The sequence below is a fragment of the Lissotriton helveticus genome, chromosome 6 (genome assembly GCF_964261635.1).
Source record: "Lissotriton helveticus chromosome 6, aLisHel1.1, whole genome shotgun sequence".
Classification (NCBI taxonomy): domain Eukaryota; kingdom Metazoa; phylum Chordata; class Amphibia; order Caudata; family Salamandridae; genus Lissotriton; species Lissotriton helveticus.
This window is the reverse complement of record NC_136067.1, coordinates 2,053,163,096-2,053,185,286: the sequence shown is the minus strand read 5'-3', so window position 1 is coordinate 2,053,185,286 and position 22,191 is coordinate 2,053,163,096. Positions and strand designations below refer to the sequence as shown.

The 22,191-nt window shown below is 48.5% G+C and overlaps 1 protein-coding gene across 1 annotated transcript in view; it reads left to right on the top strand.

The window, feature by feature from the left end:
• Positions 1 to 22,191, top strand: part of IFT172 (intraflagellar transport 172) — a 1,142,656-nt gene that overhangs the window by 885,951 nt on the left and 234,514 nt on the right. The window contains exons 40-41 of the mRNA XM_078650113.1: positions 3,379 to 3,495; positions 21,614 to 21,724. Of these exons, the coding sequence (XP_078506239.1) occupies positions 3,379 to 3,495; positions 21,614 to 21,724 (228 nt within the window). The remainder of the gene's footprint in view (positions 1 to 3,378; positions 3,496 to 21,613; positions 21,725 to 22,191) is intronic.

Genomic DNA, 22,191 nt, shown 5'->3' with positions numbered 1-22,191 from the left:
AGGACAGACTGTTTGCATAAAGGCTGGAGGCAGTTTGAGCCCTGAACAGGATGGTCGTTTGCACATTAGCAGTTTGTGATGAGGCCTGTTCATTCTAAGCCATTTGGCACTAAGGTATTGCTCACCGAGAGCGATACATGGGGCAAATTGCATTGTGCTGATGCTGGCATTTTCTGAAATTGTGGATCCTTCAGTACAAGCTAAATTGTGCCAATAAAGATTCATGCAAAGTCAAGAATGATACAGAGTAATTTCTCTTTAACTGTTATTGGCTTTTGCAAGTTTTGGAAAGCAAATGATATTCATGAGAGATCTGAGGTTCAAGACAATATTACAAAGGGTGCCTTAAGAAGTGCAGAGTAACACTGTGTCATTTTCAGAAGGGGCACAGCAGCCTCTTTTGTAATCACATTTGTGTGTGTTTAAAGATAGAGCACCATCAGGAACAAGTAGGTGTTTCCTCTGGGGTTGGCCCTTTGCAAAACGAGGATTTACTTTTGCCTATGGATACTTCATATTATTGATGTTCCTATATCTGCTGGTGTTACTGGAATCGGTACAAAACCCCAGTTCAGACATGGCTAAATGCATCACCGTTCTTTAGCCCACTCTGCCACCCCCAGTTCAGACATGGCTATATGCAAATCAGTCTGACCCTGTGCCTCATGGGAACAGTCCAGCCCGAACTGCCAAGCCATGTCTTCCCTGGACCGGAAAAAAGCTTCCGAGGACCGGTTTCTGGCATTCCAGCCTTCTTCAGCCCGGCTTGCTTGAATCCAGTGGCAAAGTGAGCAAGGGACTCACGTCTGAGCATACCCTGCCACACTTATGGCGGCCAAAAGCGGTACAAAAGGGGGTGGTGATGGACGGAGCATCTGAATCAATCAAACACTCACACCCAGTCAAAAGATCTGGGTTTAATCCATCACCGTTCTTTAGCCCACTCTGCCACCCCAGTTCAGACATGGCTATATGCAAATCAGTCTGACCCTGTGCCTCATGGGAACAGTCCAGCCCGAACTGCCAAGCCATGTCTTCCCTGGACCGGAAACAAGCTTCCGAGGACCGGTTTCTGGCATTCCAGCCGTCTTCAGCCCGGCTTGCTTGAATCCAGTGGCAAAGTGAGCAAGGGACTCACGTCTGAGCATACCCTGCCACACTTATGGCGGCCAAAAGCGGTACAAGAGGGGGTGGTGATGGACGGAGCATCTGAATCAATCAAACACTCACACCCAGTCAAAAGATCTGGGTTTAATCCATCACCGTTCTTTAGCCCACTCTGCCACCCCAGTTCAGACATGGCTATATGCAAATCAGTCTGACCCTGTGCCTCATGGGAACAGTCCAGCCCGAACTGCCAAGCCATGTCTTCCCTGGACCGGAAACAAGCTTCCGAGGACCGGTTTCTGGCATTCCAGCCGTCTTCAGCCCGGCTTGCTTGAATCCAGTGGCAAAGTGAGTAAGGGACTCACGTCTGAGCATACCCTGCCACACTTATGGCGGCCAAAAGCGGTACAAAAGGGGGTGGTGATGGACGGACCATCTGAATCAATCAAACACTCACACCCAGTCAAAAGATCTGGGTTTAATCCATCACCGTTCTTTAGCCCACTCTGCCACCCCAGTTCAGAAATGGCGATATGCAAATCAGTCTGACCCTGTGCCTCATGGGAACAGTCCAGCCCGAACTGCCAAGCCATGTCTTCCCTGGACTGGAAACAAGCGTCCGAGGACCGGTTTCTGGCATTCCAGCCGTCTTCAGCCCGGCTTGCTTGAATCCAGTAGCAAAGTGAGCAAGGGAGTCACGTCTGAGCATACCCTGCCACACTTACGGCGGCCAAAAGCGGTACAAAAGGGGGTGGTGATGGACGGAGCATCTGAATCAATCAAACACTCACACCCAGTCAAAAGATCTGGGTTTAATCCATCACCGTTCTTTAGCCCACTCTGCCACCCCAGTTCAGACATGGCTATATGCAAATCAGTCTGACCCTGTGCCTCATGGGAACAGTCCAGCCCGAACTGCCAAGCCATGTCTTCCCTGGACCGGAAACAAGCTTCCGAGGACCGGTTTCTGGCATTCCAGCCATCTTCAGCCCGGCTTGCTTGAATCCAGTGGCAAAGTGAGCAAGGGACTCACGTCTGAGCATACCCTGCCACACTTATGGCGGCCAAAAGCGGTACAAAAGGGGGTGGTGATGGACGGAGCATCTGAATCAATCAAACACTCACACCCAGTCAAAAGATCTGGGTTTAATCCATCACCGTTCTTTAGCCCCTTGTCTGAACTGGGGTGGCTGAGTGAACTAAAGAATGGTGATGGATTAAACCCAGATCAGTTGACTGGGGGTGAGTGTTTGATTTGTTCAAACGCTCCGTCCATCATCCCCTTTTGTATCGCGGTGTTACTGGAATGGCATATTGTTTAGTCTTGGTACCACGAGCAAGGCTTAAAATGAAGTTCTCATGGTGTCTCAAACTACAATGGAAATAGTTTAGGGATCACTGCTCCCTTCAGTTTTTGATTTTTCCACTGCAAGGATGTACGCTTTGGCACAGTATTGTTGCCTGTGACAGTTTCGGTTCCAGTCACCAGCTCCTCTTGAAGAGAACACATACCCTCTGGACCTCTTCCAGCCAATCAAACATATTCTGTCAGCCGCTGCATCTCCTGGACATGGACAAGGGCCTATTCCGTCCTACTATCCATTTTAAGAACTGGGGAGAGCTTTAGTCTTTTATGGAACCAGTATCCATTCCTGAGGTTTAGCTTGGCTCCTCCGATTTTGGCAGACATTTCATATTGGAGCTGAGATGACTCCTTTGTCATTGGTGTTGTTTCTGCCTCCTGTCGAGCAGGGAGAGTAGGTGAAGGTACAACTGTGCTAGACTCATCCTGGGGCAAAGTGGTGGGTGGATGAGAGTTCTGTTCTAGAGGGACTCTCTTTTTAAGCACAGGCAATAGGCTATCTCTTTAGATTTCTTCCCCAGATCCTCCAATCTCTAGTGTTTTCCCGTGTACTTGTGCCATTTGTCAACTAACCGTATTATTATCTGCTTGAGGTATGTCTAATAATAACTTCTATCCTAAACCTTTGATCTTTCATGGATCTGTATGCTGTAATTTTGTTGGCCTGGAACGACAATAATAGTAGTAAAAGGGAGAACTGTTTCTGTTGTCAATATAACTTGGGCATTGGGCCTGTATGAAATCAGCGATGCTATGAAGCCTCAATCAAGTGGATTACAGTTGCTACGAATTATTGTAGTATTACCTTAATTGCTGCTACAACTGAGTATGTGGCTGGATGAGTGTATTTGATGATCAAGTTTTATCAATATTAACAAGAAGTTATTTAATGTATCTTTCTCTTGCAGAATTACAATGTCCTGCACAAGTTTGTTGCTCTTTATGCAACTCACCTCATCAAAGAAGGCAACTGCGACAAGGCCTTGAGTCTCTATGTGCAACATGGAACTCCAGCAAATCCCCAGGTAACCTTCTTCTTTCTTCTCATATAAGAGGTTTAGCAAGGTCCTGGCCCGCCTCTGGCGAGGCATCTCATTAGCATGAAGTATCAGTGAAGGTTAGTTGCACATCATTCTAAAGTATGTCATGTAAAAAAAATATATGTAGAACTTTAACAGTCCTATTGTATACAGAATCAGAATGACAATAAGACACTTGAGCTGTATATCCTCCAATATGTGCGCATTTCTTAAAACAAATACACCCAGCCTACCGGAAGTTATGTCATTGTGTGCATCATGCCGATTGCACACATATATGCCTGCGCAGTAGAGAATTGTCTTCAGTGTTTTGCCATTTCTAACTGATCAATTTGTCACCCACTGTTGGTCTAAAAACACACCTCGTTAAACTGAATTTCAATTGAAAAATCATCCCAATGCTATTTGGTATTGCTTAACTTAAATGAATGGCATTAGAATAGCTGCTGGTTGTTGTTTATTGTGTTCAATGCAAAAGTTGTAAAGAGCTCCAGATATTCGTGTCCATTACTGATTTCTTCTGATAGATACATCTGCCGTGTGGTTTCCTCACCTTGTGAATATCCCCCTGCGTCAGCAACATTCGGAAATTCTTTTCGTAGCTTCGCGCCGACGTGGACTCGGACGTCATAGAGGCACGGCATCGCTCGCGACTCCGCTAACGTCACCGACGCCTATAATAGGCCCACGCCGGCGTGATGACATCAGTTCCCTTTTTTCCGCGTCTCTTTGTCTTCTCTCTATCGACATGACCCCGAAGAAGACCGGGTTTAAAGCCTGCGGAGAATGTAACAAGATAATGTCCATTACAGATCCACATGAATGCTGTTTGTGGTGTCTGAGCTCCGACCATGACGTTGAGGACTGCCAATCCTGCAAGAAGATGACACCAAAGGCCCTCCGGGAAATAGAGGCAAAACTTCTTGTTGCCAAGTTTAAAGAAGGAAAGGAGAAGAAGAAATCAAGGTCGCAGACTCGACGATCGAAGTCAAGGTCTCAATCGAGGTCGCGATCGGAATCGTCCTCGGCCCATGCTTCAAGATCTTCAAAAAAGAAGCATAAAAAGAGAACCCATGAATCCCGACATCGATCGAGGAAGGAGTCGGGTTCCAAGCCGAAGTCGCAGGTGAAGCTGGTCGAGAAGATGGTAGTATCTTCGGCTTCGGAAGAACAGGCTGCCGAAGTTGAGGCGTCGCATGCGAATTCGCCGAGTTCGCCAAAGCAGAAAGCGGTTCCATCTCCGGACCCATCCCATCCTTCAGGTCGGGAGGATGAAGGTGAGGAGGAGGAGGTTGGAGAGGGAGGGGCTCAGCTGCCCGAAGGTCGTACGACTCCGGTGCACCAGCCCGAAGAGGAGATCGACGTCGTTTCGACTCCACGCCCTCAAGAGCAACCTGGGGGTTCGTACCCAGCCTTCCCGGCTCCAGGTCAGGATCCTACGCATTTCCTGAATGCGATGTTTGGAATTTATTCAAGGGCTATGTATCCCTCTGGGGCTCCTGCTGGTCCCATGGGTCCGATGGCATATGGTCTGGGTGTTCCTCAATCCTATGCACCTGCGCCCTTTATGCCTTTTATGCCGCTCCAACGCCACATTGGCATTATCCGACTCCGGCGAGGCCTTCGACTCCGAAGCCATCGACGCCGAGATCGATGACTCCGATTCCTTCGACGCCAGTTCCATCAACTTTGATGCCGAACCCTGAGCGACGTCGTGGATCTCTCCCCCGTCCGACGTCGAGTTCGACGCCGGCTCCTGCTCCGTCAGAGTCAATTGCGGATCCGACGGCTTCGAATGTGAAGCAAAGATCAAGGCGTGAAGCCCAGAGATTGATGGAGGAAGAAAGATATCGAGAGGAAAATCTGGAGGAGGGCAAACTACAGGAATCTGAGGACCCTTTTGAGGACCTGTCTGTAGCTAGTGGCCTAGAACTGTCACCTGAATGGGACCTTGTTTCATTTTCTGATGAGCCCTCAAAGGATGTGACACCTTAAAGAAGGCTGCAAGTTTATTGAACATTGCTCTACCAACTGCAGAATTTAAATCTAATCTGCTCACAGAGGTCCTTCATTCTCCTTCATCAGTGACTGAACTGTTGCTACCTTTTAATGATACCTTAAAGGATCCAATTTTAGAGATTTGGAAAAATCCTGTATCAGCTCCTGCTGTATCTAGGGCTGTAGCTAGGAGGTATAGGGCAGCTCCTGAAGACCCGGAATTTTTAACCTCTCATCCTCTGCCAGAGAGTTTGGTGGTGCAGGCTGCCTGTTCCAAAAGATCTACAGGTGCATTTCCGCAGGTCCCAGCAGAAAAGGAGTCGAGAAAGCAAGATCAGGCTGCTAAAAAGGTTTTCTCCTCTGCCAGTATAGCTTTGAACTCCACAAACGCAACCTGCTTGATGGGGCGTTATATCCACGCTCTTATGGACACTGTGAAACAGTTGGTGCCCAAGATACCTGAGGAGGATAGAAAAGACTTCCAAGAGGTAATCTCTGATACTCAAGCTGCAGCAAGGCAGGTTATTCAAAGTGGATTGGACACGGCGGACTCTGTGGCGAGGGTCATGAGTTCTTCCGTAGCGACAAGAAGAGCTGCGTGGCTGAAGTCAAGTGAGTTTTCCACAGATGTCCAGGCGGCATTAATGGATCTTCCATTTGACGGGTCTGGATTGTTTGGAAAAAAAGCAGACGCTGCTTTGGAACGCTTTAAAGACAGCAGAGCAACAGCAAAGTCGTTGGGCCTTCAGACCAGGGGCCCTTTTGGAAGACGTTCAAGAGGATTTAGCAGATCTTCTTTTCAAACCTATAAGTCAACCCAGCAGCAGCCACAGCAGCAGCAAAACACATTATACAAATCTTATAGAGGCAAGCAAAGGGCCCGAGCTCGGGCCGTCACACTTCCTCCTCTTCCTCCTCTTCCCAATCCCAGCCCCCAGCCACCGCAGCAAAGCAGCCCTAGATCCGCCATTCCGGATCATGTGGGTCCAGTGGGGGGTCGGCTTACCCATTTCCTAAGAGATTGGGAATTGATTACATCGGATCTTTGGGTTCTCAATCTCGTGGGGAATGGGTATGGTCTTCCCTTTCGGGAATTTCCCCCGAACTATCCTCCTTGCCAGGGCTATTGTTCGGAGGACCACCTGCTTCTCCTGTAGGAAGAAGTCCTGGCACTGTTTCGAAAAGGTGCGATAGAGGTGGTTCCAGAGCAGGAAAGGGGTCAGGGGTGCTACTCCCGGTATTTCCTGATCCCCAAAAAGGATGGCAGGCTTCGGCCAATTCTGGATCTCAGGATCTTGAACCTTTACCTGAAACAGGAAAAGTTCAAGATGCTCACTCTTGCACAGGTTCTTCAAGCGCTGCTAGAAGAAGACTGGATGGTGTCGATCGACTTGCAGGATGCGTATTTTCATATTCCCATCTTGAAGTCACACAGAAAGTATCTCCGTTTTACGGTTGGGTCGCAACACTACCAGTTTGCGGTCCTTCCGTTTGGTCTTACTACTGCGCCTCGAGTCTTCACAATGGTGATGGCAGTGGTGGCAGTACATCTCAGGAGGTCGGGGATACCTGTATTCCCGTATCTGGATGGCTGATCAAAGCGGAGTCACCGGAGAAGGTGCTCCATCATCTGCAAGAGACAACTCAGTTGTTGCACAAGTTGGGTTTTTCGATAAATGTACCCAAGTCTCACCTGGTGCCCTCCCAGCGCAACCTGTTCATAGGTGCAGTGCTGGACACTACTGTTTGTCGTGCATTCCCTCCACCTCAAAGGATTCGCGACATTCAGGAAATGATTCCTTTGTTCTACAATGGAGCGGTCGTTCCAGTCCTGAAGGTTCTTCGCCTGCTCGGTCTGATGGCTTCTTGCATTTTGTTGGTCAACCATGCACGCTGGCACATGAGGGCACTCCAGTGGTGCCTCCGCAGGCAGTGGTATCAGCACAACGGAGATCTCAGGGAGTCAGTGAGGATCTCCAGAGAAACTGCAGCGGATCTGTCTTGGTGGAGCGTGGAAGGCAATCTGTCGCAAGGAAAGCCTTTTCAACTTCCTCCATCGGTGGCCATGGTGATAACGGATGCATCCACTTTCGGGTGGGGTGCTCATCTGGGGGATCTGGAGGTCAAGGGTCTTTGGTCTCCAGAGGAAAGGTTGCTTCACATCAACCTTATGGAATTGCGGGCGATACGTTTGGCACTCAAGGCCTTCCTCCCTTCCCTTCGCGGTGTGTCAGTGCAAGTCCTGACGGACAACACGACCGCGATGTGGTACATCAACAAGCAGGGAGGAGTGGGGTCGCAGTGTCTCTGCAGAGAGGTTGTACGTCTCTGGTCCTGGGTTCTGATAGATACATCTGCCTTGTGGATTCCTCACCTTGTGAATATCCCCCTTGCGTCACCAACGTTCGGAATTTTTTCTTTGTAGCACGCCGGCGTGGACGACGTCATAGGAACGCGGCATCGCGCGCGACTCCGTCTGACGTCACCGACCCCTTATTAGGCCTACGTCGGCGTGATGACATCAGTTCCCTTTTTTCCGCGTCGTCGACGCTAACGGTTTCGGGATCTTCTGTGGTTACAGATAGAGACTTTGTTACTTTTTGTCTGTTACTGTTTCTGTTCTTCGTCGAAGATGTCGTCGAAGAAGACGGGTTTCAAGCAGTGTGGCTCGTGTGCCCGGATGATGTCGATCACCGATATTGCTTATGGTGTTTAGGATCGGATCATGACGTCAAGGGCTGTCGATCCTGCTCAAAGATGAATCCGAAGGCTCTGCGAGAGCGGGAAGCGAAACTTTTTTTAGCCAAGATAAAAGGTAAAGAAGCCGGTAGATCTTCGATATATAGATCGAGACACTCCAGATCAAGACCGAAGTCAAGATCGAAGTCACGTTCGAGGTCGCGATCGAAGACACAATCGGGATCGAGGTCGAGAGTCAGATCGGAGTCGGCGTCGAAGTCAGCTTCTGGGCATGCTTCGAGTTCCTCGAAGAGAAAACATAAGAGGAAGAAGCATAGTTCTCACCATCATTCAGGGTCTTCGGACTCTAAGAAGAAGTCTTCTCGGAAGCATCACAAGGACTTTGTATCTCCGTCTCCTACTGGTGGTACCACTCCGGTACGATCTCGAGAACATACACCGGAGCCGGAACTGGATCCGAATCTGACTTCGGGTCAGTCTTCGGAACATGATGAGGTCGCGGAAGTTCATCAGTCTCCGACTCCGGAGGATGAACCGGAAAGTCATAAGGATCAGGAGGAACCGAATCCAATACAGCCTCCTACGAATCCACCAATGGGTTCTTACCCTTCTTTTCCTGGTCAGGATCCATCGCATTTCCTAAATGCGATGTATGGAGTATATGCGAGGGCAATGTACCCCACTGGAGCACCTGCGGGTCCTATGGGTCCTTTGTCTTTTAACTTGGGTGTCCCCCAAGCTTATGCACCGGCGCCTTTTCTACCTTTCATGCCGACTCCATATCCTTCTTGGATCGGTTCAGCGCCGCCGAGGTCATCGACTCCGCGCACGGCTTCGCCGACTCTGGAGCGACCTCGAAATTTGGATCAAGACTCGACGCCGGTTCCTGTTTCTCTACCTCCTGTTATTCCAGCTCCTCGGTCGACGCCGGTTCCGACTCCATCGAAGTCGTTACCGGATCCGTCGACTTCGATCCGTATGGAGTGGTCGAGACGTAGAGTCCAACGTCTATTGGAGGAGAAAGAGTATATGGAACCTGAAGTGGAGGAAGGCGAGATTCAAGAACATGATGATTATTTTGAAGATCTTCATTCTGCAAGCAGTCTTGAACTTTCTCCTGAATGGGGTTTACCTGTAGTTTCAGATGCACCCTCCAAGGATGTGGTACCATACCATATGGTAATTAGAAAAGCTGCTGATTTGCTAAACTTAACTTTACCAACGGTTGAGTTCAAATCTAATATCCTTACAGAAGTTTTACATTCACCTTCTTCTGTCATTGAGCCAACTTTGCCTTTCACTGAAGCTCTGACCGAGCCAATTCTGGAAGTTTGGAAAAAGCCTTTGTCTGCACATGCAGTGTCTAGATCGGTGGCGAGACGTTATAGGGTGGCTCCTGGAGATCCGGAGTTCTTGACATCTCACCCTTCACCGGAGAGTCTGGTGGTTCAGGCTGCTTGTGCGAATAGATCAGCAGGCTCTTTTCCCCAAGTTCCTGGAGATAAAGATTCCAGAAAATTGGATCAAGCCGCTAAGAAGGTCTTTTCCTCGGGTAGCATGGCCTTAAAATCAACGAATGCTACTTGTTTACTTGGTAGATATGTGCATGCCCTAATGGACTCGGTCAAACAATTGTCTGCTAAAGTTCCAGAGGAGGACAGAAAAAACTTTAATGAAGTTGTTTTAGACACTCAGGCAGCAGCCCGCCAAGTTATTCAGAGTGGCATGGACACTGCAGATTCTGTGGCTAGAGTAATGGGTTCTTCAGTGGCTACCAGAAGAGCTGCTTGGTTAAAGTCCTCAGAGTTTTCCGCTGATGTACAGGCTACTCTTTTGGATTTACCTTTTGACGGAGTTGGTCTCTTTGGAAAAAAAGCGGATACGGCTTTGGAAAGATCTAGATCTTTGGGCTTGCAGATGAAAGGTACAGCCACCAGGAAGTTCAGGGGTTTTGGCAGATCTTCCTTTCGTCCCTTCAGACAAGGCCACCAACAGCAGCAACAACAGAACCCTCTGTACAAATCTTATAGAGGTAGACAGAAGGGTCGTGGACGTGGACGTCAAACCTCTTCCTCCTCTACTTCCTCCTCTAATACCTACTCCCCACCTACAACAGCAAAGCAGCCCTAGATCCGCCATTCCGGGGTCGGCTTACTCATTTTCTACGGGATTGGGAATCAGTTACATCAGATCTTTGGGTTCTCAATCTCGTAGAAAATGGGTATGCTCTTCCTTTCCAGGAGTTCCCTCCCAATTACCCTCCTTGCCAAGGTTATTGTTCGGAGGACCACCTGCTTCTCTTGCAGGAAGAAGTCCTGGCACTGTTCAGAAAGGGTGCAAAAGAGGTGGTTCCGGAGCAGGAGAGGGGTCAGGGATGCTACTCCTGGTATTTTCTGATCCCCAAGAAGGATGGCAGGCTTCGGCCAATCCTGGATCTCAGGATCTTGAACTTGTATCTGAAACAAGAAAATTTCAAGATGCTCACTCTTGCGCAGGTTCTTCAAGCGCTGTTGGAGGTTGAACAGGGCAACCTGAACTATTTTTCTCTCCCTCACGATGTGGTGGATGTCATTCTTTCTGCCAGGCGTGACTCCACCAAGTCCATCTATTCGTATAGATGGTCTAAATTTGTTGTTTGGTGTAGGGAGAAGGCTGTTGATCCTTTGAGGGCTCATTTATCTGATATTTTACAGTTTGCTCTTTCTTTGGCGCAGCAAGGATTTGCTGTTGCTACAATCAAAGGTTACCTTTCGGCGTTATCGGCATTTCTTTGCTTGCCGGATCAGCCGTCTCTTTTTAAATCTCCAGTGGTTTTGAGGTTTCTGAAGGGGCTTACTAATAAGTTCCCTCCTTCTCCGTTTATCGTGCCTCAGTGGGATTTGAATCTTGTCTTGACTTTCTTGATGGGTTCTCCCTTTGAACCTTTACACAAGTGTCCCTTGAGGCTTTTGTCTTTCAAGACGGTCTTCCTAGTAGCAATCACCTCGGCAAGGAGGGTGAGTGAGCTTCAAGCTCTTAGTTCTAAGCCCCCGTTCCTGACCATTCATGCTGAACGAATGGTTCTTAGGACCAGGGCTGCTTTTCTGCCTAAGGTGGTAACTCCCTTCCATCTAGGACAGTCCATTACCCTTCCTACCTTGTATCCTCCCCCTCACCCCTCTAAGGAGGAAGAGAGACTCCATCGTCTGGACCCTAAGAGGGCGGTGTCTTTTTATCTGGACAGAACTAAAGACTTCCGGATGGACGACCAGCTGTTTGTTGGTTTTGCTGGCTGTCGGAAGGGCAGAGCGGTGCACAAGCGCACACTTTCCAGGTGGCTAATCCTGTGCATCAAGATTTGCTACTCCCTGGCGGGTAAGGACCCTCCTGAGGGTATAAGAGCTCATTCTACCAGGGCAAGGTCTGCTACTTCTGCATTGTCTAGAGGTGTACCTGTTGAGGATATTTGCAGAGCCGTGACTTGGGCCTCCCTCCACACTTTCGCGAAGCACTACTGCTTGGATACCGAGGTGAGGAGGGACGGCCACTTCGCGTGTTCTGTCCTCCAAGATTTCCTGGTGTAGCAGGGTGGACTCCCTCCTCCGGGAGTGGGGACTGCTGTGGGACTCTATTCACAAGGTGAGGAATCCACAAGGCAGATGTATCTATCAGAAGAACAAGTTACTTACCTTCGGTAACGCTTTTTCTGGTAGATACAGTATCTGCCTGTGGATTCCTCACTGACCCACCCGCCTCCCCGCGTCCACTCTGCTATACCTGGTTTTATTTGTATATCTATTTGTAAATAATTTAGGGTTTGATACTTTTGCTATGCACTGTGTGCTATTTTGGTTTGTATGTACTGTGTACATTGTATATATGTATATTTCCTGTCATTGGTCCGTCTGTGTGCCTCGAAGGCATGGAAAAAAGGGCGGAACTGATGTCATCACGCCGACGTAGGCCTAATAAGGGGTCGGTGACGTCAGACGGAGTCACGCGTGATGCCGCGTTCCTATGACGTCGTCCACGCCGGCGTGCTACAAAGAAATAATTCCGAACGTTGCTGACGCAAGGGGGATATTCACAAGGTGAGGAATCCACAGGCAGATACTGTATCTACCAGAAAAAGCGTTACCGAAGGTAAGTAACTTGTTCTTCAGGACCATCAGATTTGTCTGATGGCAAATCATCTGGCCGGAGTTCCGAACGTTCGTGCAGACAGTCTCAGTCGGCAGTTCTCTGCCGACCACGAGTTGAGGCTACATCCGAATGTAGTTCGTCACGTCTTTCAGACGTGGGGGACTCCTCAGGTGGACCTTTTTGCCACTCAAGAGAATGCTCACTGCCCGTTATTCTGCAGTCTCCAGTATCCGATGTAAGGAGCCTTGGGGGACGCGTTTTAGTTGAGTTTGAGCTCGCAACTCCTTTACGCGTTTCCTCCCATACCTTTGATTCCTCGGGTTCTGAGGAAAATTCGCCAAGACCGGGCCCAAGTCATATTGGTCGCCCCGGATTGGCCAAGAAGGGTGTGGTATACAGACCTTCTCCACCTCTCCTCTCACCTGCCGCTCCGTCTCCCTCACAGGGCAGATCTCCTCTCTCAGATGGAGGGGCAGGTTCTACACCCCTACCTCCAGACCTTACACCTTCATGCCTGGAGATTGAACGGGGCAACTTGAGTTCTTTTTGTCTCCCGCCTGATGTGGTGGATGTCATCTTGTCAGCCAGGCGTGACTCCACTAAGTCCATCTATTCTTATAGGTGGTCAAAATTTGTCGTTTGGTGTGGGGAGAAATCTATAGACCCTTTGAGAACCCATTTGTCTGATGTTCTCCAGTTTGCCCTTTCTCTGGCGCAACAGGGGCTTGCTGTTGCCACAGTGAAGGGCTATCTTTCAGCGCTGTCGGCATTTCTCTGCTTGCCTGACCAGCCATCTACTTTTAAATCTCCTGTGGTTTTAAGGTTTTTTTTTTTTTGGTTTTTTTTTTAAACCTTTATTCGTACAGAAAGGATATACAAGGCTGGGCCTACAACCGATCTGGCCGGCCACAACATGTTAAAGCAGTCAAAAATTCCAAAATAGTAGTCACAGAATCAGAGTAAAATTGTACATTCAATATAGTCGCTATAAGAGAGGGGGGAGTATGAGGATCTATACGGCCAGCAATCAGGAGTAATATAGGTTAATTTTATAATATAAGGATAGGGCGTATGGCAGGCTCAGCGAGAACAAAACAATATCCGGATACCCCGCACAAATCATTAACAGCCAAAGGATAAAGGGCAGCAATATAGAAATGGCAGTACTATACACATCGGTAGAAGGACAGACGTAGGAAGCACAAATCAATATGCAATCAATAATAACTTGGCGTACCCACCACCCAATAGCACTTGGATATAGAACAGGGGGGCCGGAATAGTAATATCATTAAAACTAGCCCGCCATACTAACCTGGGGAGAAAAAAAAGGGGGGAGGGGAGGAAGAGGGAAAAGGAAAGAAAAGAAGGAAAAAAAACACAGATTAAAAGAAGAGGAATGCCGCGTCGGAACAAGCTCCCCATAGCAAGGAACACACATAGGAACAGGGGAATTGCAACGATGAGGCCATGGGAGTCGCATCGGAAGCAGCAGAACTTTAAGAAGAGGAACAGCGACGTCACATATCCCACCCAATCATACCACGGGAGGCAAAGGATAGACGCGGCACCCCCATAAAGAGATACAAAAGGGCCATAGAACTGAAGAAAATAAAACAACAAAAAAGACCCAACCCACCCATCCCACCCAGCACCCCTGCAGAAGGCTACGGCCTACCCTCCAAACAGCGCGCCTGTCGCCCTAAACCAGAACCCGAAATATAGTGGAGATAAGAGAGAAAAGAAACAGAAGACAAAAAAAAGATACGGAAACAAGGGAGGGAGGAGCATGAGATCAAAAATAAATACGGTCGGCTACAGCCCTCCACCCAACCATACACTACAGTACATGTGTACCAGAACGATATAGACTCGAACACGATAAAACTTTCAGAGAGGTTTCTCATAGCACTATGAATATGGGCAACTCCGCCATGAAGTCGTATACCAATAATCTTTCGGGGGCCATGCATCTCACCCCAATCCCTTCTTCACTGCATTTACCACCCACCAAATAACAGCCTGAAGCGTGCAATACGATGCGAGGCAAGCACACAAATGAAAAAGAATACGATACAGATACTGGTCAGAAAGGTCAATGAAAAAGCAAGTGAATAAAAATTCAAGTAAGCAATCCAAACATATCAGCAACAGCAACAGGGGCAATAAAAAACAGGAGTGCAGTCTCGTCGTTCGAAAAGGCGGGAGTATACTGGCAAACTAGAAACAAGACCTCATCAAGGGAAAAACAAGCAGCAGTCCGCCATCTTTCTCAGGCACCCGGGGATGATCGGGCCCTCGCACAGTGTCTAAGTCTCCAGTTTCCGAACATCGAACAGGAGGTTCTGAAGCCGCCGATGTACAAATCCGTTGGTGGATAGCAGCTCCATATTTCGGAGCCATCGAGGGGGGTGAGGCAATGGTATCACCGAGGCAAGAGGGGACCTTGAAGGAGCGTCCACCCAAGATGGCGGTGGATCGGGACAAGTCCCCAGGAGCACCGGGGGCCTAGGTCGCGTGTCAAGATCTCAAGGCAGCAAGAACGTCGCCGATCGTAGGCTCACGTCCACATGGCCATCCTTCCGCACAATCTAGCAACCGGAGATCGCCATCAGGAGGAAATCCACAGCTCCAAACTGCGGCAGCCATTTTGTAAATTCAACCCCTTCTTCACTCTCCGCCACCCCCGCAGCAGTCCACAGATGTAGGCCTTTACAGATGTCTGGGGGGCCCCGGCAATGACCACCGCGGTGCAGAAAAGAGAGCCCCACCAAGCGGAAGGTCGCCTATGGTCGAGCCGGCGCTCCTCAGAAATATAGCTCGAGCGCGAGGGTCCAGGGTCGATGAACGGAGCGGCGGCGGGGAAACCCCTTTACACGGTTAGGCCATGGAGCACCACGCCCCGCACCAGCCTCACGGCCGGCAAGGCAGGCCCGGTTCAGGATCACCGGGGATTTCTCACAGTGGCTCTCTCTCGTGGTGCAGTCTCTCGGCCGGGGCCAACAGTCGCCACAACGCCAGGCCGGATCCAATAGGCGAAGCCCCGGTCTCAGCTTCACAAAGGCCCCGGTTTCCGCGAGAGGGCACAACTCCGGATCCTCCGCAAGTCGGAGCCTCCAGGTCAGACGGTGAGTGGGAGCGAAGTGTTGCGTTTCTCTTTCTTCGAAAATGTATCGTCTCTGGGCAGGATATGTAGCAGGATATGTGAGTCAGGCCAGAGGGCTGACGGAGCCGAGCTACAAGGCGACCATTTCGCTCGCGAGCTTGGCTCCTCCCCCCGGTTTTAAGGTTTTTGAAGGGCCTCACAAATAAGTTCCCTCCTACTCCTTTTATTGTGCCTCAGTGGGACTTAAATCTTGTTTTGACCTTTCTGATGGGTGCTCCTTTTGAGCCTCTTCACAAATGTCCTATGAGGCTTTTGACTCTTAAGACAGTTTTCCACGTTGCAATAACCTCAGCAAGGAGGGTAAGTGAGCTTCAAGCTCTTACTTCCAAGCCCCCTTTCTTGTCCATTCATGCTGATCGAATGGTTCTTAGGACCAGGGCTGCTTTTCTGCCTAAGGTGGTGACTCCTTTCCACCTTGGTCAATCTGTTACCCTCCCTACCTTTTATCCTCCCCCGCACCCTTCCAAGGAGGAGGAGAGATTACACCGTCTGGACCCCAAGAGGGCGGTGTCTTTATATCTGGACAGATCTAAAGACTGACGGTTGGATGACCAGCTCTTCATTGGCTTTGCTGGCTGCAAGAGAGGAAGAGCGGTCCATAAGAGAACTTTATCGAGATGGATCGTCCTCTGTATAAAGATCTGCTACTCTTTGGCCGGTAAGGAACCACCAGAGGGTATAAGGGCTCATTCTACAAGAGCTAAGTCGTCAACATCTGCATTGGCTAGAGGTGTTCCTGTAGAGGATATTTGTAGGGCGGCAACTTGGTCTTCCCTCCACACTTTCGCGAAGCATTACTGCTTGGATTCCGAGGTGAGGAGGGACGGTCACTTTGCACGCTCTGTTCTCCCGGATTTCCTGGTCTAGAAGAGTGGACACCCTCCTCCGGGAGTGGGGACTGCTGTGGGACTCTATTCACAAGGTGAGGAATCCACACGGCAGATGTATCTATCAGAAGAACAAGTTACTTACCTTCGGTAACGCTTTTTCTGGTAGATACAATATCTGCCTGTGGATTCCTCACTGACCCACCCGCCTCCCCGTTGTCCACTCTTCTATGCCAGTGTTTCTATTATGTATTTATTTTATTGTCAAATGTTTTATTGCATTTGCCTCACACTGTGTGTTACCTTGATATTTGTACTGCGTATACTGTGTATATGTCTACTGTCATTGGTCTGTCCGAGTGCCTCGAAGGCACGGAAAAAAGGGCGGAACTGATGTCATCACGCCGGCGTGGGCCTATTATATGCGTCGGTGACGTCAGCGGAATCGCGAGCGATGCCGTGCCTCTATGACGTCTGAGTCCACGTCGGCGCGAAGCTACGAAAAGAATTTCCGAATGTTGCTGACACAGGGGGATATTCACAAGGTGAGGAATCCACAGGCAGATATTGTATCTACCAGAAAAAGCGTTACCGAAGGTAAGTAACTTCTTCTTCTTGTACGATGCATTGATGTGTACTGCCCTCCTTCATCCAGGTCGATGGACACTTTGGGGCCCGCTCTCAAACAGTCATCACATTCCTGAGTACTACTATCCTTACTCTTATATCGGTTTATTTTCCTCTGCCACAGTATTTTGTCTTTTAACGTCTCATCTGTGAGTACTTTCCGGTTTCTAAAAGAGGTGCATCTCCTGTCTGCCATCTTTATAGCATTCATTCGATCCTTTCAATGCTTCACAAGCCGTGCTTCAAGGAATGCAGCTTCAGGGAGTCATATGCCTCAGGTGATGTGGTCCAACACTGTTTGACATTCCCGTTCAAGTAGGATGTTGAAAAAGCCTCTTTCAAGTGAGCCATTGAAGAAGCCTCTGGAACCGTGACAAGGCATATGCTGGGGCTCCTGCAAATACTTCAGTCAGGAAAGAGCTCTCCAGTACACAGGGTAGATCATTCTGTTGTTACCAAACCTAGGCTGCAGGTATCGCCTAAAACAAGGAAGCTGTCCCAGGTAACAGTACGGCGGACCAAAATATTCATAAAATACAGATGTCACATAATACCAGAAATGTCCCCTTTGTGGCCTTGCCTTCTGAGACAGTGAGCACTTCAATGACGTTAGTCCATTATTGGCTCAATCGCAATGTGTCCCATCCTAGACCTCGGGTCCTCAACTGCTTCCTCCGGAACAAGTAGTTCAAAATGCTCACATTAGCTCAGGTCCTGTCTGCCCTCGACCCTGGAGGCTGGACTTGCAGGACGCCTATTTTCATATTCCCGTTCTGCCAGCCCACAGACACTATCTACGGTAGGCCATGAGCATTTTCAGTTCACCTTGTTCCCCTTTGGCCTTACCAGTCCCCCTCGGGTGTCGCAGCTCATCTGCGCAGATCAGGGGTTCCAGTCTTTCCCTATCTCAATGACTGGCTGTAGAAGGCGGGCTCGCCCCAGGATGTTGTCTCCCACCTCCAGACTACGGCTGACCTCCTGCACTCGCTGGGGTTCACTATCAACGTGCCAAAGTCACACCTGACTCCCTCTCAGAGGCTCCCTTTGATCTGAGCTGTTCTGGACACAGTGCAGTTTCTGGCCTGTCCTCCCAAGCAGCGAGTCTGTGATATTCAGGCTATGATACCGATGTTTCAGCCTCTATCTCAGATTTCGGTGAGAATGACCCTGAGGCTGCTGGGCATCATGACTTCCTGCATCCTGCTGGTGGATCATGCCAGATGGCATATGCGGGCTCTGCAATGGGACCTGAAGTTCCAGTGTGCGCAGCATCAGGGGAATCTTTCCGACTATGCCCAGATCTCAGAGGGAACTACACACCAACTGCAGTGGTGGTTAACAATCCCAGCTTGGGTCAGAGGCAGACCCCTCTCCCTTCCCCAACCAGACCTCACAGTAGTGACAGATGCATCACTCCTGGGATTGGGTGGCCATCTGGGAGAGGCGGAGATCAGAGGCATCTTCAGGAGGAACTTCTATCACAGCAACAGGGGACGGTTCTTCACCCGAACCTGTCCAGCCTCCACCTCCTTGCGTGGAGATTGAGCGGCAACAGTTGACAGCTTTTGACCTTTCACCCGAAGTCTATAATGTCATCTTGGCAGGCAGGCGTCCCTCCACTACGACTGTATACGCCTGTAGATGGAACAAGTTTGTAGCATGGTGCACAGCAAAGGCTGTGGATCCCCTGTCTGCCCGTCTTTCAGAGTTTATCTTGTATATACTTTCTTTGGCCTAGTAGGGCTCTGCTCTGGGCACTATTAAAGGCTATCTTGCAGCTATCTCTGCTTTACTTTGGCTACCGAATGAGCCCTCTTTATTCAAGTCCCTTATTATACATAGATTCTTTAAGGGCATTACTCAGCACTTTCCTCCTTCTCCTTTCATAATGCCCCAGTGGGACGTGAATCTTGTTTTAACGTATCTTATGTGTGCTCCCTTCAAGCCTCTTCACAACTGTCCTCTCAGGCTCCTCACTCTGAAAACTGCCTTCCTTGTTGCAATCACTCCTGCTCGCAGGGTGAGTGAGCTCCAGGCTCTATCTTCCAAGCCCCCTTTCTTCTCTGTGCATCCGGACAGTGGTGCTTAGGATGAGGCAGTCGTTCCTTCCTAAATTGGTTACACCATTTCACATAGGACAAACTATCACTTTGGCCACCTTTTCCCCACCTTCGCACCCTTCCAAGGAGGAGGAGAGACTCCACCATCTGGACCCTAAATGTGTGCTCTCCTTCTACCTTGGCCGCACAAAAGATTTCCAGGTGGGTGATTAACTCTTCGTTGGCCATGTAGGTGCCAAGAAAGGTTGGGCTGATCAAAAGCGTTCCATCTCTCGATGGGTTGTCCTTTGTATTAAAGTCTGTTATGCTTTAGCGAAAAAGGAACCTCCAGTGGGGCTGCGTTCTCATTCCACTAGGGCTATGGCAGCAACCACTGCATTGGCATGTGAAGTTGCACTTCTTGACATATGCCATGTGGCCACGTGGGCTTCTTTGCACACGTTCACCAGACATTACTGCCTGGACAGCCAAGTCCGGAGGGATGGCTATTTTGCCCATTCGGTCCTCCAGGACTTTCTGGTGTGCATTTAGTTCGCAGACCCACTACCGGGGATGGTATTACTTGGGTATCTATTCTGAGGTAAGGAATCGACAACTAACTGTCTCTTTCAGATGAACAAGTTACTTACCTTCTGTAACGATGTATCTGTAGAAGACATAGGTTATTTGTAGATTCCTTACTGCCCCACCCATCCTCCCCGCTCTGCCAACTGACTTCTAGGGATAGGGACTCCCTTACAGGGCCCTAGTTGTGGCGCACCATGGGTGTCTTTCATGGCTCTGCGCTTCTGGCATGGGAGTCTTGTCAGAACTGACGTCAGTGCGCAGGGGCGGCGTCTAAGTAGGTTTCGCAACATCATCCTGGCGACGGCGACACATGCGTAGTCGACCGGCGCCGCCTACTGACGCGCAGGGGTACAGCTAAGAAATAATTCTCTGCATCTAGTCTGATGCCTGGGGGTAATTCTAAGGTAGGAAATCTACAACTAACCTATGTCTCTTACAAATACACCGTTGCCGAAGGTAAGTAACTTGTTCATTTTACCAACTCCACGAAGGAGTTGGTAACCCTTCCTCCTTCTGAATGATCCCAAAAGCATTTTTAGAAGTAAGCAGTGGTCCATAGGACCTCTAACTACTCTTAAAAAATAGCCTTATGAAGTTTTCTCTTCTATTATTTTTAAAAGACATCCTTCATTTTCCTTTAAGGAAAACAGACTACATTTTTAAAAAAAAAAGCTTAATTTAAAAGCAATCACAGACATGATTTTCTGCTGATAGCAGCAGCAGGCTACCTTCTTCCCTATGATGGCAGCGAATCGTAGTGGGTCACAGTTTGCCACCTACCAGATTAATTTTCATGTGGTAGGTCCAGTTGTGACCTACTGCGATACAGTTTTTTGTAAACCGGCATTTTAGTACAGAGCTCAGTTCACCAAATATTGTTAGATTCACTAAAAGTCGGTGCGCATACTACAACATTTTTAGAGAATCCAATGTACATACATCTGGCCCAAAGTGACTACAGCGAGAATAACCAAGAGTTGAGGATGCATTTAATTTTTAAGATCAAGTTTTAAAATATGTGTTTTCGAATCTTTCTTGAAGGAAACCATGATAGCATTCAGCCTTAGATCTTGAAGCAGGTGGTTTCATCATCTTGGTAAAATATTTAGTGATTGTATTTGAATGATTGCATTTGATCTCTTCTAGCCTTTGCATACTTCTTATATGTGCATTTACTGTGTCTTCCAAAGGTAGCAAATATTCTTTGCAGATCCACGTAGTTTATTAGAACATCCTGTCAAATCTGATTGATATTGACACTGTAGAATTGACCACATAAAGCAGAAGAGAAGGTTTTTCGGGTTGTCTTCCCCCATGCTGTTAAATAAAAAGATGCAAAAACAGCAGTTGATGGACAGAATGCAGAACAATGTCATACATTCACCCCAGTACAGAGATCTGGGCCTAAAACCATTGTTTTTTTGCTCACCATGCCATTCCAGTTTGAACCCAGCCATATGCAAATCAGTCTTGAGCCTGTGCCCCATGGGAACAGTCCAGCCCAAACTGCCAAGCCAGGTCCTCCCTGGACTGGAAACAAGCATCCTAGAACTGGTTTTTGGCAAAATAACGATGGATTAAACCCAGATCTGTGACTAGGGGTGAATGTTTTGCCAATGTGCAACATTCCGTCCATCACCTTGTGTGTCTAAATAAAAAGGACAAACATTTCATCCATACAGTATGAGTCAAATGCACACACCCATCGAAGATGAGCAGTGTTACTATGTGGCATATTGGGATCAAACCAACACTACAGGCAATCATGCTTGTGCTGTACAATTGAGAGTTTCAGATAAATATGAAAACATCTAGCACTGATGGTTGTTGTACAGTGACTGTCAAACAGTATTCCCCCATGTGTGGCATGTAAAGCAATGGCGATCTGAACTCATGAGTTTGAATGCAGGTGCACAGTTTCAGTTGGACAGCTGCTCATGTTAAAAGGCAGGGTGCAAGGAAGCTACAGTTGATGCTGGCTTGACCTTGTCCCTTACATACATTTTCTAATGAGGTACTACTTGTTCTTCTTTTAGAATTTCAACATCTACAAGCGGATATTTGTGGACCTGGTCAATGCTGGCGGCATGAACAGTGCAGAGGCGTACCATAACTGGTCTGACCTCCGTGATGTCCTCTTCAATCTGGTGAGTAGGTGGCAACAGGGCACTGTCTGCATCATACAAAATGATGAGGACCGGCAAAAGGGTTGTGCATCTTTTCTCTCCATTGTCCCATAGGGCAGATAGAAGTGGTGATGGTGGCACAAAAAGGTTTATTAGATTTTGTTCCGTAATTCTTAATTAAATGTGTTCAAACATATTAAGATAAATCCCTAGAATTTCATCTGGCTAAAATACTTATATTTAGATTACACAATTCTTAAATTGAAGCATACAGCTATCCATACCAAAGTTTATGGCTAGGACAACAGAAAGTGACCAAAACATGTGAACGATCATGCTGATGTCTGCTCCATAGTGGGCTTGCCTGGTGCCGCCTGAACACTGCTACCTGTCTTGTCCATGCATCTCTACAGAATTCAACAGTGGATGAGTTGGCATGTCTTCTTTTTTCATGGTTCTTGAGGATTCCTGAGCACGAGAAACCAGGT